The sequence below is a fragment of the Phaenicophaeus curvirostris genome, chromosome 12 (genome assembly GCF_032191515.1).
Source record: "Phaenicophaeus curvirostris isolate KB17595 chromosome 12, BPBGC_Pcur_1.0, whole genome shotgun sequence".
NCBI classification, from domain to species: Eukaryota; Metazoa; Chordata; class Aves; order Cuculiformes; family Cuculidae; genus Phaenicophaeus; species Phaenicophaeus curvirostris.
In genome coordinates, this window is record NC_091403.1 from 13,593,697 (window position 1) to 13,610,448 (window position 16,752).

At 40.3% G+C, this 16,752-nt stretch overlaps 1 protein-coding gene across 1 annotated transcript in view; it reads right to left on the reverse strand.

Moving 5' to 3' along the window:
• The window catches only part of CERS3 (ceramide synthase 3), a 42,533-nt gene that overhangs the window by 5,623 nt on the left and 20,158 nt on the right, over nucleotides 1–16,752 (reverse strand). The window contains exons 9-10 of the mRNA XM_069867168.1: nucleotides 15,262–15,368; nucleotides 13,711–13,867 (exon numbers count right to left, since the gene is read on the reverse strand). Of these exons, the coding sequence (XP_069723269.1) occupies nucleotides 13,711–13,867; nucleotides 15,262–15,368 (264 nt within the window). The remainder of the gene's footprint in view (nucleotides 1–13,710; nucleotides 13,868–15,261; nucleotides 15,369–16,752) is intronic.

Below are 16,752 nucleotides of genomic sequence, written 5' to 3' on the forward strand. Positions count from 1 at the left end.
GGTACTTGAGCATATGCTTAAGAACAGCTGGCAATCTGCTGTGCTTTGAATGACAGCCGATGCGTGACATCAATTCCTGTTTCCTATAGGCATGAGCTGGCTGTTCCAGCATAGAACTGGAAACTCTGATAGGATTTGCTTCCCAGTTTTAATGCTGTCAAGCTGGATGCTCTGATTAAAGCTACTATATGTAGTAATTAAAAAACATGCAAATGTTTTTTTGCAGCATTCTGGAAATCCCTGCGTTTGAGATAACATGTTACATATTTCAAAGCAGCAGGAACTTAATTTCTTTGCGTTCTGAATAAACCATCACAAATGTGCTTAATTCTGGAAGAGAGTACTACTTCCAAAATCCTGGTATTAATCAAAAAATAAATGCTTCTAAATTTAATCTAAATTTTTATTATATTTTTAATCAGGAACCTGCTTCCTGACCAAATGCCTCCACACATTCTTGCTTTAGAAGAGTCTAGCTTGTTAAAGTGGCAGAACGGAACTTTACACAGCAACAGCTTCATCTGTAACTAGAAAGCCAAACAAACCCGTCTTTGCGAACCGTTTCACAGACCATTATAAATATATTAAGATAGCATAAGTGAAATTTGGATCTCTTAACTTTCACCTTCAAAGAATAACAAAAAATGGAACATTTCTAGGATTTTTCCCTGCTTTAATACTAAGATGTTTTCTCTGTGCCTCTCACATCATACATCATAGTTGTGTTTTCCAACTCAAAGACTCTGCTCTTACTGTCCCTGAGCAACAACAGATGAATATACTATCAGAAATGCAAGAGCCGGTAAACTGCAAATACAGCTGAGGCCATGCTCAGTGCTTTGGTGTGATGGCATCAACTGCAGTTCTTGTACCTCAGCTGGTGTAGGGTAACAGACAAAAAACAGGTACCTCAGCTGGTGTAGGGTAACAGACAAAATGATTGTGTATATTTTATGTTCTGGATGACTAACCAATTTAATCTTTCTAACTGGATGAATGGTCTCAAGGTTTATGAGAAGCAACACTAATGCTATAAAGTCTGCAAGAGAGCCATTTGTAGTGATGCCAAAGCCGCAAACTTTTATAATCTTTTTTCCTTTTGTATAACCCCTCCACCTGCTGCTCAGTCTGTCTCTTTTAGTTAAATGAACCGTATTTGTTAAGGTAGTTTTGGCTTCTTGCATTGCACTGCTGTTAGAATGTGTATCATTCAAGTCATTAGCACCACATCTTATTACATGAACAGAAAAGGACCTTTCAAGAGACTTCACCAAGGAAAAAGACTTACTGAAATTAAGAGATGAGCAACCTCATGGGCCCCTTCCTAGCCTCTTGCAAGCAGAAAAAATTTGGTCAAATCTCCATATAAACTAACAGAGAATTTTCTCCTAATTGTGCAAGCCTGTCTCTCATTCTGAAATCACCGCCCTCTAGACAAGCTCTTGGCACTCTGCTATGATGGGAGAAGGTCATGGGTGTGCTGGGAGACAGATGGAAGTGTGGGGTTCCTGTTCCTATGTGCTGGTGATACCCTCTGAAGGTCACTGGTGGAGAAGCGGGACGGGACCAACACCACCCTTCTCTCCTGCTCCCTTTTCCTGGGCACACGGCATCTTTGTTCACGTGCAGGTTGAGGCTGCAACGCAGCCACAGCTTCATATCTGCTATGCAGTATGTGAAGTGGGAGGTGTAAGAGCAGAGGGAAAGACAGTGGCAAGCTGTATTAAAAAAAGGGCAAAATGTATTGTAGCAATGTGGACTGATCCTATAAACAGCGAGGAAGACCTCACAACATGCCTTCTGCTTTCTCAGAAAGGGAAAGGTACTTGCTAGCAAATTCATCATTGGGTCTATGTGGCTTGCTGCAGACTGCCGAGGTCTCAAAGCTGTTATTGCAGTGACACACTCCAAAACAGAAGTAGTCACTGGGGCAGCATGGAGAGAAGAAAAGAAAGAATCTGGCTGAAGACATCTGAGCAGAAAATGCTTCTGCAGTGAAGTTCAGTTGCTACAACAGATTTTTCACATGTCACCTTCTGATCCAGCTCATTCCTGCTTTCCAAGACAATTACTTTTCCAGGGCTATGCAGCCACTTCAGCTGGCATTAGAAAGGCAACAGCGTAGTGACTACTCTACAAATTCATGGTGTGAGTTTGGGAGTGCAGTGGTGGGCGGATGTTTTTTTGCTCGCTTTTTCAGCTGAATGAAAGGAAGGATGACACAGGCTTGCTGGCCCTTTCTACAGGCAAGAGTGGGCACAAGGCCAGGTCACATCAGTTCAAGCTCTTCCTCGCTTGTATGACTGTGTCCATATAGGGGGTGGGAGATGTACCAGGCCCAACTCGTCTGGTGGGATCAACATTGACTCAAGGTTTCCAAGCAGTGTAAGAAGCAACGGTCATTGCTTAAGTTAAACATAATTTGCATCAACATAGCTAAATGTATTTCTTTTACCAGGTAGAGATGTATAAAAACAAATCATAGCTGATTCTAGAATTTAAATTATGTGTTTTCTGATTTGATAGAATTAGAGTTTTGGATTTTCAAATATTTATTCTTATCCTTCAGTCAGAATTTCCTGACTCTTAAAGGTCTTATATTATGATCTGGATGTCCTAGATCTTATACCTTAATTCTACCTTAAGAATATTTTCATTTAAATATCTACAAACATATTGACTAGATCTTGATTTTTCAACATAACGAAAACAAATTCCATAGCACCTGCACACATGGCAACAGCTCACAGTACAAAGATGAAAGCTATTAGTCAGCTCAGCAACCACTGACTCAAATAAAAGAGATAATAAACAAGAGAGATAATAAAAAGTCAGTCCAAAGAGATACAAGGCAGAACTTTTCTATCAAATAATACTATAAAGTTGATGAATCTCTGAGTTCAACATGTTTAATTCAACATCAATGATTCAACTCAGCTGACATATGACTTAATACGCCTTTACTTTCCTGTGGAGACTAAGCAAAATACATTTGGATTCAAGCAAACTGTTCTATATTTCCAGACTGGAAGATTTTATTGGAAAATATATTTTGTTTTTCAGCTTATACACACCAGGCAATATGAATACTGTTGATCTTCCATAGAAGATGTGCTGTTGGACTCTGCTTTCTGCAGTTCTCAAATGATGCAGACTTTCTAGATCAATTGCATTGCACATTTTGTGGCCCAAACTCCTCTTATTTAATCTCTCTCCTCTATGTAATAACCATTCCCCAAGCTTTCCACTGGGAGTTTCCAGAGTGAACTCAAAGATGCATAAAAAAACAAATTAAGAAAAAGTTACACTAATTCCACAAATGTTGAAAAGAGTCTTCTCACTAAACTAGATTTTACTATCAGAACATGTCCTGGATTTTAACTAAAGGAATAAATTTAACCTCAAAAAATATCACTTGTGTTGTCACTCAGCATCACACACCTGTAACTGGAGCTATAATACCCTGCCTGTTCAGAAGAAATAAATCATTGTTTACGATTAATCAGGTACTCTGTGGTCTCAATAAAGTCTGCTAGCTGTGTTATTGAAATCCACTAACTAAACTTGCACTCAAGGGTATGTGGCTTTACGATAATGTCAAAAGCCCAGGAGGTACTGAGTGAGTCATAACGTCCCACTGCTTTTTGAATTATTCCAATTTTAAATCCACAGTTGGCAAAGAAACAAAGAACAATGTAAAAGGCATTCGATGCTGTTCTCTATAGTGAACTTTTTTTTACCCTAGGACAGAACTTGCATTAAGCCAAACAGTTCAGAGGTATGAACTTTTATCAGAACATGTACTTTTTTTCCTTATAAATGCTTTTTTGGCTACAAAACAGCTGATCAGACACTCCTGCTTTTCACAGTGAGGTATGATACTGTGCTTAAGAATGGTTTGAAACAACACAGCTGCTAAGGAATACTCCTACAGAAGCCTTGTAGCACTACTAAACGAAGCTGGAACCATGTAAACGATAGGCTCTTCTACCCAGTGTGTCCATTAAGGCATTTATTTCTCTATTTTCCTTGTTAGAAGGCATTCCATTCCTTTTGTGATGGATCCAATGGTTATCTCTGTACTTAAATATTACCAATCTCATTTTCAAGTCATGTACCCAACAAGTAATGTCTTTTCATTTGACATTCACGTCACGATACCTAAAACCATTTCAGTACAGTACTTCTAAACACCCTGATATCGAGGCTGAATATAGAATACTTTTAGTAGCACTTCACAAACAAAGCTTTTCAAGCACCACTAGAAGCCCCTGAGACTTGTGCTCAAGTCACTCGGTGGGGGGTTTACTTCACTGAAGCTGAGCATTCTGAGAGCTGTGTGTCTCCCCAGAGACCGTTACCTAGGAATACTCTGTAACCAACAGATAGAGAAGCGGCTCTCCCAGAGAGTGACCTGCCCCACCTCTGCTGGCTGACAATGCTGGACACAGCTGGGCACCACTTGTCCTCCACCAGTTACAGAGGGACACTTGAACTTGAGCTCGGCACAGCTTAAGTTCTGGAAGACAAATCCTGCCCTCAAAGTGCCTCTCTCCCTTCGCTGCCTGGTTAGACTGAAAAACTGATACGGTTGGCTTGTTTGCTTTCTGATGATGTGAACTCTGCAGCGTGCTGTGCCTGCTCAAAAGAGATCAGACTTCCGTTACAGAGGAGAGATCCATCCTTTTAAGATCTCCCTTATCCACGTGCAGTAAGGATGGAGCACTCCTAGGTGCTCCTAGAGCACATTTTCTTTAGAAACAAGATAGTACAGTTGCTTTTCTAAAATGATATTAATCGATCATTAACCAGCTTTATTTCAGGCTTTTGGGTTTCTTAAAATCGATTCAGCAGATTTCAGAGGGGTTCACAGTAATGCAAGTATGAGAATTACTGATCTCATAACAAAGTCACAATTCAGACCTCTGCAGCATATATTAAAATTGTAAATGAAGGCATCAAAAGTTCGGTACAAGGCCCAGAGTTTGCTCTGAGAATTGATTTTTGGCAATTGAAAAAATAAATACATATGCATGCTATTATATATATAGTTTTTATACAGGGGCATATATATAAAACTAGCAACAAATGGAACATTTTATAAATATCCTGCTAGAAAATTAAAAGATATGAGCAGTTGACAAGGGAAGCCAGAAAAACTGTCAGCAAATGCCCTTCTGTGAATAGCAAGGTAAATCAATTAATTTTAAAGCAAAAACTGTCTAACATTTGTGTTTTATCTGAATTAGGAACTTGCACATACAAAGAGTCATTTAGATCAGGGATTTACTGAGATTAGAGCTGCCTTGTGCCAGACATACACGCAGAGAGAGGGGCAGGGGTGCTTGTTTGGCCAGATCCATTGCTGGTGAAAACCAACACAATTCCATTGACTTCAAGTCAAGCCGTGCTCATTTATACCAGCTGAGAACCTGGCCCCATATCAATGCTGCAGACTTCTGCTGAAGCAGCCAGGGGAGGAAGCTTTGCTCTCAGAATTACATAGAGTTTTGATTCTCTCTTCTTAAAGGTGGCAGCTGGCCATCTGCAGCTCCTGCTGAAGTCAAACTCAGCTACTTTGGGAACAGGAGGCTTTTATCGCAGCACATCAGAGACCTGCACAGTCCCATTTATGGCACAGATGACTTCAGAGAGGCAAAGGGAGCACACATACATCCAACTTGTTGGGACTATGGCCAGAGGACTGAGCCTGCTCTTGCATAGCCTTGTGTGTGCATAACAGGGCTGGGGAAGGATACATTGTCCTAGTGCTCCCACCCCAGCATACCTTCACATGCTCATCTTTTCCAATCAAACGTCAAGAATTGGTTTCTCATTAGTTCATTCCTCCATAATGGTCATAACAGTCCTTAATTTAAGTTTTCTAAGCTTGACCTGATTTTCACATAACATTCAAGTGAAAGGTGTGGAACTATGGGCATTCTAAACTGAATTTATTTAAAAAAAAATTAAGAAATCAAAATTCCAGCAATATTTTTGCTGTTTTGAAATCTAATAAGTATGTAGTATAACATGCCTCCCTGGATGTCATCGCTCAGCTGCTGACCCCTTTCATAATCTGGAGTAAAAGGTAGAGATTTAAATCTGCCTTTTAATTCAAAAAGCCAGGAAACAAACTGGTTGAGGCAAAGGAGGCCAGACAGTGCTCTTGGAGTGGCACGTAACATTTGTGCAGTAGAGAAGAACTGGTGGCTTTTTATCTTCCACAGTCTCTGCTCGGCTACACACTTTGATGATCTACATTACTGAGATCAGCCTTGCCTTCAAACCCCTCGTGAGGATAGGACTCCAGAGCTCCCCAGGGTGCACCCAGCAGCTTTTCTCCTTTTTGCCTATCGTTGGAAATACCAGACAGCAAACCTATTACTCCTTTATGGCTTCTTCTGCTTGCCTCTCACCCCTCCACCCTCAGACAAATTTGGCAGCATAAAGCGAGACACGTAGCCAGGCTTTGGGCTTAACTAGATTGCTGCAGCAGAGTGGGAAATATGCAGATGAAAGAAAGTCATAACAGGAAGTAATTTCCCTTTACTAGGGCATAAGCCTTCATGCTGCTGGCCTGCCTGGCTAGCTCCCATCTCCAGGCTATTAAAAAGCTCATGTCCCAAAGGCAATAATTCGAATTAACTGGGAAAATTCCCAGATAGAGTAGTTTTCATCTCTAAGGGGGAAAACTTTCACTCGTCCTCTTTTGTTCCCTTAATAAGCTATTGTCATGAGAAAATCTGCTATTAGTATTTATCTGCTGAGAACCAATAAATTCAACTTCTCCATAACCCATTTTTTTTTAATGGGGGAAAGGAAACCCCAACTAATCTAGTTCAATCTGTTCAATTTAACTCTGAATCAGGACATTAGTACAGAGAGACCCTTCTCAGTCTAGAAAGAAACCGCAAAATCTCCAAGGACTTCCCAGTCCCACAGAGTCACAGAAGTGCACCTACCTAGATTATCATCCTCCTCTAAAATGTATTATATTTTAAAATGACTACTTGGAATTAAGTCAAGCACACCTCTTGGTCCTTGTCACCAGTACCCTGATAGCCATCGGTGCAATACAGGCTTAACAAAACATGTAAGTAAAAGAAAACACAACTTATGTGCCTCTAGTTTAGGAAACTAAACTCTGTCCTCTGTTTAACTCCTGCAGAATGACATTTTTTCTGAAGTGAACGACTTCTCACTCCATGTGTTAATTCCCATTAAATTTCATTTTCTGATTATAAATATCTTGAAAATAGATCTTTACTGCTTCAGAAAGAAAAAGAAAAAAAAACAGCTGAAAGTGTGACTTTTTAGGAGCCCAATAAACTGCTCTGCATGCCAAAACTGAATATACATTTCATTTCATGCTTCATTTTCACATCCCGGTAATTGCACAGCGTGTGGAAGCGCAGCAATGTTGTGCAGGATTGGGGTCATGTGCTGACCCTTCACAGCTCAAGTTAAAAGTCAGAGTTTATTAGCTGGGAACAATCATGCTCAGCTCGCATACGGTGTGTCTAGTGCACGCCGAACAGCACACAGCTCAAGCACAGGAACACTGGATCCAATTCTATTTGCCACAAAAGAGATTTAAAATGTAATCTCTTTAGAGGCCATTCTATTTTCATGTTACATAGAGATTTCTTCCTCTCTATAGTTTGAAAAATAAGATTTCTGTTTAGGATTAAATGTCTCAAGTTCTTGCACAGTTCAGTGAGAAAGGCAGTGCTGCCTCAGCTGTCAGAAGGGCTAAGTGTTCGCAGTCACAGCACTCCTGGGTGAACAGAGGCTGGAGAGGAACTCCCGTTTAATAAAGATAAACCAGTAGATCTAAACCACAGTAATTCTGAAGGATATACACCTGATTCCAGAGGTCACTAACGAAAGCAAAGTGAGTGCTAGGGGCTTGAACTTGTCATACAGAAGCTTGTATTTCCACGGGGAAATGTTTAAGGACCTGCAAAACCCCAACCTCATCCCTTGCTTTAAACAACGTGCTGGGAGTCTGCATTTCATGAACAAGAAAATTCTCACCCAAGTTCAGCACTGAAATTCCCTAATTCCAGGCCCCACCTGGTTACCAAATAAATATTATATTGAAATGAATTACTCAAAATAAAAATTTTGTTTGATGCAAACAGATCAAGAACAAAAAAAATAGGAGGAAAAAAAAATCAAAAAAGGATCCCAGGGAAGGGCAGTTCCGCAGAAGCTGAGGGGAGTCTGAACAGCCTCAGACTAAACCCGGCTAAAGCCATCTGTCAGGAACAGGTAGCATGGCCTCCAGGAACTGTAGAACTTAAGAACTTACACAATGGGTTACCAGAGGTCTGTAAAGAGATAAACTCCCAACAAGAAATATGGAAAGTAACATCGGCCAGCACCTCTGCAGGTGTAAAGAATCATTATTCTCCAATATCAGCGGTGAGGGGATGTTTTATGAGACCATATCATGTCCGTGGTCAAGTGACTTTCAGGCCTTTTCTACATGTTAATTTTAGAACACATCAAGTATTCTAGGCCATGGACGGCTAGGGATATGGTTTTAGAAGTATAATTCTTTTGATACAGAAAGGGAGTAACTGATTTAAGGAGTCCTTATACCAGTAACCACTTTTCATGCAAGGACTTCACTATCACAGTATATAAGAACGAACGAAGGAGAGACAGTTAACTCAAACTAACAGAGGTTTCTCAGTATGAGGGCAATCCTCAGACAGAACAAAATGCCAGAATAGAAGAACGATTGCTGGAAAGAGCAGAAGTATGATAATAAGTATTTCACAGCTCTGATTTCAACCCCAAAATAGTATTTTCTTATTGGTTTCAGCTACCCTTACTCTGTCAGTCGCCATTCTTTGAATGCTAACTTTCACTGTTCCCTTGGGAATTTGGACCAAATAAGGAAGGAACAAAGCATGGACAAGGATACACACAACCGAAATCTTTTAAAAGCCTGCTTACTGAGTACCAAATACCAAAGGAATATTGAAGATACATAGGCGGCACCAGCTAGAATTTTTAAAGAGTGACAAGCCCAAAAGCCTGCATTGCAGGGTCTTTCTGCTTCAGGAAGAGGGAAGGACCATGGCAGATCAAATAAAACTGCAGCTGATGACTCCTCTAAATAATAGCAACCACTAATAAGAAGCTCATTGCATTACTTGAAGGTGATATGACAGGGACAAAACAATTAAAAGAGAAGGAAAACCTATTCCTGGTCACATTACAGTCCCTTAAAAACCTGCCACTATGTTCTGCCATTGATGGACTCCGCATCAGCCCTCAAGTATCCGAGTCATGTGGACAGCATGCCCATTTCCTACAACTTACATCTATTTTTCAAGATTTAAAGCACTATAGTCTCAAAACTTTAACTCGGTGTGTAATGGTTTTAACATATATCTTACATCTTAATTTGCCATAATAATGTGGCTCTAAGCTGCTGTCATTCTCTCCCTTCTTCTGACCTTGGAAATAAAATGTTTAATCTCCATGGGATTTTCCTGGCGAGATACTTAAATCGATGCACATGTACATACTTCTCTATATGTTTTTTCAATTTTCCTAAAATATTCTCATATGTGCAGACATGATGACTAGACATGTTTCAGTGGTGCTTGGAACCTGATACAAGAAGGTAATTTAACCATGTAATTGAACAATATTACAGAAAAACACGGAGTTTCCTAGCAACAAAAGGCCTTGGACATCAAGATGGCAGCCAGCAGCGAACATTGCAATTGCCTGACCTAACTTGAAAAGAAATTACACTGAAGAATGTCTTTCTTCCTCTCACAGCAGGACTGATCTAAGATACATGTCTGTAGGTCTGACCTTGAAGGGCTTTTTTCACATGCATATGCCTTATACACATACAAGGTCACTAAATGCCATATACAGAAGGGCTTTCACCCCCTCCCTGGAGATGTTCAAGGCCAGGTTGGATGGAGCCTAGAGCAACCTGATCCAGTGGGAGATGTCCCTGTCCATGGCAGGGGGGGTTGGAACTGCATGATCTTTAAGGTCCCTTCCAATCCAAACCATTCTATGATCTAGGTGGTTTTGGGGGTATATTCATATTTTCCAGAAGTAAGAACATTTTTTGATTTGAAAAAAAAGAAGAAATCAAATATTCCTGTCCCAAGTTTACCCCCATAGAAAATAAAAAGCTTCCTGATGCCAAGTAGCAGAGGACGGTTTAGCCTGTTGATGCAGAGCTCCCCTTGCTAGGGCACTTCTGCAGGACTGAGCCAGGGGAAGCATGGCACAAGTCCCATGAGCCTGGAGATCAGTGCTGCTCTGGGCTACCAGCTCACATGCCAGACTCCCATGCCTGAGAATACAGGACACAGAGGGACAGAGCAAGATCATCTCCTTTATTCTGTCCCTTTTCCTAACTTTTATTCATCTCTAGCTGCTGTATTTGGGAGGATGGAAATCATAAGACTTTTAGTCCAAGTTCTTTTTTGCTGAAGCAAGTCAGTCATCTGAGCATTTATCCCAGAGGACTGAGGATAATTCTCCCCTTTATTAGTGAAGAGGTGACGTCTGAGGGGAAGAGCTCCTGACCAGCATATCTCAGATAAAAGCCATCTCCTCCCAAGAGGGAAGAGTAAAGCACAGAAGAAGCTACCAGCTCACAAGGCTGCAGAACTCGATATCACTTCTGTATTAATTCCTGCCTTTAACCAAGCCTCCTGCCACAAGATCGAAGTATTGAATCTAGACCCACAGCTCTAAGCAAGCTGTGACACAGCTGTGTGACCCTTTGAATAACAGCAAAGGGGACTCGGTAGGTACCTGACTTCCTAGACGCTGGGCTCCTCTTCTTTACATTCCCGACCGAGTTCCGCATTTCATGTCTGACTTGGACAAGTCCTCAACCTTATCCTTTGATGAGGGACAACAGCATTTTCGACTAAAAATAAACACATTCAATCCCACTAACTTTCAGACAGCATGATGCCACGGTCCAGATGGATACACTCATGGGAGACACCTGACCCTGGAAGAATGGTAGGATCTAACTGCTGCACTACAGTGGTTTTCACTGATGACCCCACCAACACGGGAGGCTTAAAGCACAGAGGGCACTGAAGAAAAGATCCTTACACCCTTGCTGTATTCAGAGCTTCCTTCCCTTGAACAACAACAACAACCATCCCTATTCCCAGTTACATCATGACTTCATTTTTCCATCTGAATTGGCTAACTTGCTTCATGAAAAATGTCAGAAATTGCCTGTTTTCTGAATGAGAACTTACAAGTCTTGGGCAGAGAAACAAACCCCTCCTAATAAAAGGATGATGGTTTACTGGCATTTCACTAAAATAGCATGAGCTATTTGTGTGGAGTACGTCTATAACAAATGTGTCGGTATAAAAACACTGCCTTGCAAACACCATTCTTTTCAAAGTTGCCTTTACAGCTTTGGAGGCACTGGCTGCTTTCACAGCCAAGTTTGCCACTGCTATGGAAAACAGGCTGCACATGCAAGCTAGCTGAAGTCATGCAGACTGAAAAGGGCTAGGGCTGCTGCTACCACTGTAAAAATGTTATTTGGAAACCAGCTTCTCAGAGAGCTGTATAAGGAATCAAAAATCCATGGTAGGGATGCAAGCTTGATGCTTTTCCATTTTTCAGCAATGACTAATATAAAAAAAAGGCTTTTATCTCAAAATAAAACATTTCTACCCCTTACAAAGGCATATAAGCAGGCAGGGCAGAATGGCCTTATATAGCTGGCCAAGTAATGTCCTCTTCACCGCTGTATCTGAAGACCTTCTTGCATTATACTCTTATAATCTCAACCAATGTGGATGCAAACTATGCCAAAGCCTTCCTCCTTCCTCAGCTGGAAGGCAGAGTGATCACAGAATCACAGAATGGTTTGGGTTGGAAGGGACCTTGAAGATCACTCAGTTCCAAACCCCCTGCCATGGGCAGGGACATCTGCCACAGTATCAGGTTGCTCAAAGCCTCATCTAACCTGGCCTTCAACATCTCCAGGCATGGGGCATCCACAACTTGTCTGGAAACCCTGTGCCAGTGCCTCACCACCCTTACAGGAAAACATTTCTTGCTAATGTCTAATCTAAATCTCCCCTCGTTCAGCTTAGACCCATTCTCCTTCACGCTATCCCTGTACTCCTTGATAAAGGGCCCCTCTCTCCCCCCAGCTTTCCTGTTGTCCCTTTCAGTACTGGAAGGCTGCTATAAGGTCTCCCTGGAGCTTTCCCCTCAAGGCTGAACAACCCCCAGCTGTCTTAACCTGTCCTCCTATGGGAGGTGCTCCTACCCTCTTATCATCTTTGTGGCCTCACCTGGACTCACTCTAACAGATCCATGAACTTCCTGTGCTGAAGACTCCAGGAGGTCAGAAGAGTTGCGCAAGAACAGCACAGAGACCAGGCCAAAATCAAAACAGAAAATGGGAAGTAAAGCACCCAATAAGCCAGGCTAGAAATAATCTTGTAATTAACCCAACAGCGGTAAGTGACATGCAAGAAGTACAAGCTTTTCAGTCTGTAAGAGAAGATAGAAGCGTGTTGTTGAAGCAGAACACCAGCCATGTCTGCTACAGATTTGTCCCTTAGGTACAGCTGTTTGCTATCTAACAAGGGTTGAGTTTGTACCTGCAGTTTTCACTAGGTCTCCCTAGGATATCCAACTGCCCATGTGCGTAAGATTTGAAGGAATCCAATAATCCAAGAATTGCAGGATGGTTTCTATTATTAGTCAAACAACAATTAACATGGGGAGAAAGGAATATTTCTGTTTCCTTAAGACGCTTCACAGCATTAACTGCTTCAAATAAAAGTGCAGTCAGTTCAATTAAGTTTTTGCATCTTGATCCTCAAAAGAAATACTATTTTTCAATAGCACAACTTAAGTTTCACCTTTAAATAGCAAAATATACCTGCCAATTTTCATGCCAAATCTTAAGAGACATTCTCCGAAGTCCTTTTCAAACTGCTTTTTGCTAAATGTTTTATCTACGCTGCACACTTCGTAGCAAGTGGCCTTGTGAAAACGTTACTACTTCAGGCAATCAAATAAGACCTAGATTGCAGCAGTTTCCTTTATGTCTTTTTTTTCCCCGAATGAATTTTCTCTACAAGATAAAAGATTATGAGAGCCCCAGGCTTACACTGTTTCTCTCCTGCAGTTGAATACAACAATATTTCATTGCGTCATAATACAAGACTAGATCATCTTCATATGGTTTTCTTAATCCAAAATCAGTTTTCAACTACAGCTGACCTCAGATTTAGACAAACCTGAGGATCTTTGACTACACGTTTTCTGCAGCATGTAAAGATCTCCTCACTCACCTCTCCTTTTTCGTTATGTCCCCTACAAACTCCAGTGAAGAAAGATTGCTTTCACTCAGAATACAGGAATTTCTAAAGAGTTCTACACCATCTTGAGGTTTCTTATTTTGGGGAGAGCTCATTTCTTATTTACTATCAGAGCAAAACATAAGATACAGGGGGGCGGGGTGGGGAAAGGCTCTAGCTGAAATTTTGATGCTCTGAAATATGAACTCAAGAGTAGAAAGCACATTTAAACACTTTTAAATACCTATCAAAAATGCTGACCCAAAAAGTCAGGAAAGCAATAAGGAATCCTGAGTAAGCCTATCAGAGTTATTAACATCTGGTATTTCCCACATCTTTTCGCAGAAGCCAAATCACTTACCTTTAAGAAAATGAACCTTTTCAAAATCTTGAAAATTAAGTAGCCCCAATATAAATGCAAGCCTTGAAGGGTCAAAAGCAGTCCATTGGATAAAAAATAAGCTATGACAGGAGTTGTGGAGTAGTATGTAGGCAGATACAGAGTGGCACGAAGAATCCTAAAAAATAAAAGGCACTGTTATGATGCAATATTTCTTCTCTATGCTATTTACAACTATTTCTAATTTCATATTCCAAACTGATTAACTATTTCCAAAAAATATTAAAAAACTTTGCAAAGATGACAGATTAATTAACAAGCCCTTTCTTAACGAGATTATGCATCTCCACTGAAATGTAGTCTTCAGAAGATGAGAAATTTGAGTCTTGGATGAAAGTATTCTAAATAGGGATAGAAAAAGCCCCATTCTTTTTAATCTTGAGCTCTGTGTGGTCAAGATACTACACAAGTCAGAGCTTGTCTATGCCATTTTTTAATGCAAATTCTTTCTAATCTGAAATCCACACTCCAGAGAAAATTGTACAGGCTTTGCAACCAGGCTTTTTGTTAATTAACATGTCTCATGCATCTTAAAGCTTCACTACTTCCATCATATTCAGGACTTTTTGAGTCCGTTTAATCTCATCATGGTTTTTTTCCAAGCTGAAGAAGTCAAGAACAAGAAATTCAGTGAAGCAAAACGGTTAGAGATCACTTGTATAGTTAATCAAAAAATAACAAGAAAGTAAAATACATCAGCATTTCTGAAAGAAAATACTACAGGAAATTAAAACCTTGTGTTGATCAATGTTCATAACTATTAATTTTACCAGCTTGAGTCTCTAGGGGTTTGTCCACAAGCAGGGCGGAGCATGAAGGCACACTGGAGCAAGTCAATGAAAACGTGAATGTGAAATACATTAAACACATTTAATAAAACTAAACATGTTAAGCATTAAGCACACTAAGCACCCATGTGGATACTCCAAAGCAGATTAAAGCATAGCACTCCAAAGTCATGTGAGTATTTAGCTAGTTACGGTTTATTTGCATTGACTTCATAAATTAATTGGTTCACCTTAACTTCTCTGAAAGCTCCTTACGTTAGTGAGGTGAGGCGCTACCCAAGAACTAGGTAACAAAAAAAAAAGGCTCTACAAAAAATAAACTACAATCATAGCGGAATTACAGTGTACTCTGACTTTGCAGCTACACCAGGAGTGATGGAATGAAAGGGAAAACAATTTCTTCCAGTGAAGTAGCTCAATCTCCTTTAAAATACAGGAGCTCGGAGTATTAAACCACAATTTACAAAAATAAGTTAAATACTTAGAAGCCTTTATTTCGGTTAGCGTATTTTCAAGAGGTTCCTTTAAAAAAACTACTTTTATTTGAATTAATTTTTTTTAAAGAAATGACAGTTTTTGTGAACTTTTCTCACTGGCAAACAATAATGTTTCTCCTCTTTAAAGTCCAATCCATTCCTTTCCTTTTTCCATCACAACCCATACTAACCTCTCAATGGAAATGGGAAGGAAATGAAAGCCTGCGACTACATTAAATCTTGCTTACCAGAAAGGGAACAGGATGATTCTTGTGATGAAGAATGCGATAGAAAAGATGATAAAAAGCGTATTGCAGGTTTTCTCACAGTGAGCGTAATTAAACATTTTGGCTGCCTGCATTGAACAAAAACCATCAAACATAAATATTCTCTGAAATAAGTTCCTTTCTCCATTTACATAAACAAGGACTCATCTTCCACCTAAGCAGGAAGAAAAATTCCCCCCTCTTTGACATGTAAAGCCATCATTTTACTAATACGTAATAAAGCAGTATCAAAACAGATTCTCTGTTTACATTTCTCCTTTCATCTTAAAGGAACGGACTCTGTATCAAAGGCCTAAAGAACAGCTCTCCAATCAGACTATAAAAGTGTCATGGAAACACAAAGTGCTCTACAAAACAGAGGTAATCCCTCGTTTCTGTACCAGATTCAAAACAGGCTGAATCAAAGAGAAGCTGCTGGCCATATCTGCATGCTCAGGAATGCTAATAAAGATTATAATTACTGTTTCTCCCTTAGCTGAACTGTATGACTCTGTTCTTCATCTAGGAATCACCCTGGGCACTGTTGAACAAAACAGCTGTTCCCAAGCGGGAACAAGGCTTCAAGTGCCAAGCTTAAGTCTTAAACAACAATTTGATGAACTTTTGAGCGGAAGGGCTGAATTAAGTTATTCTGTATTTAGCTTCAGTTTCCATCTGAGTGCTGTTCTACCAGCTGTCAGCTCAACTGTACAGCCACACACTTAATTGGATCACAAAGCAGTTTAGGGTTAAAAGTAACAGAAAAAAACCCTGTATGCATGCATTTAATCTGGACCAATCCCTACTGCAGGACCCCACAATGAGTTGTTCCAATACAACAGATAGAATATCAGGAGCAGAAACGAATGGTGAGAGACAACAGCCTGCAAGGGCTGTTTACGCCAGCACTGACACCAAAAGAGGTGATGAAACACCACTCTCAATCTTGGTGTTATAATCTCAGGATAACTCTGTTGAAGGAAACACAACATGCATTCACCTTTCCAGAAACCCAGTAGCAAGCTTTTACAACCACAGTGCTGTGTCTAGAATAAGGCACTTCTTAGTTATAAGCATTTCTTAAGAGCAACATTTTATTTGGAGAAGGGACTTCCCCTTCAGTCCACGGGAAGAAGCTTTTCTTCTGCCCGTAGATACCCATGATATCTTGTTCAGAAACAGCCTGAGTGTTTCCAGGCAGAAGCGTATACTGCACATGTACCCCTTAGGTCAAGCTGTTCACAAGCTAGCTAACTTGGTGCAATTTTAACAGTGAAACAAGAATAATCCAGTGATGCAGCTGTATTTCTAGCCCCTGTTCTATACTAAAGAACTTCTCTTCTGCTTTTTTTTTTTTCACAATGGTTTCTGTAACAGACGACCAGCTTAAATTATCTAGGAGTTTGGTTTTATCTTATAATTTATCGAACTGTGAAACTGTGTCTTTGTGGGAGTAGGATCAAATGAAATTTA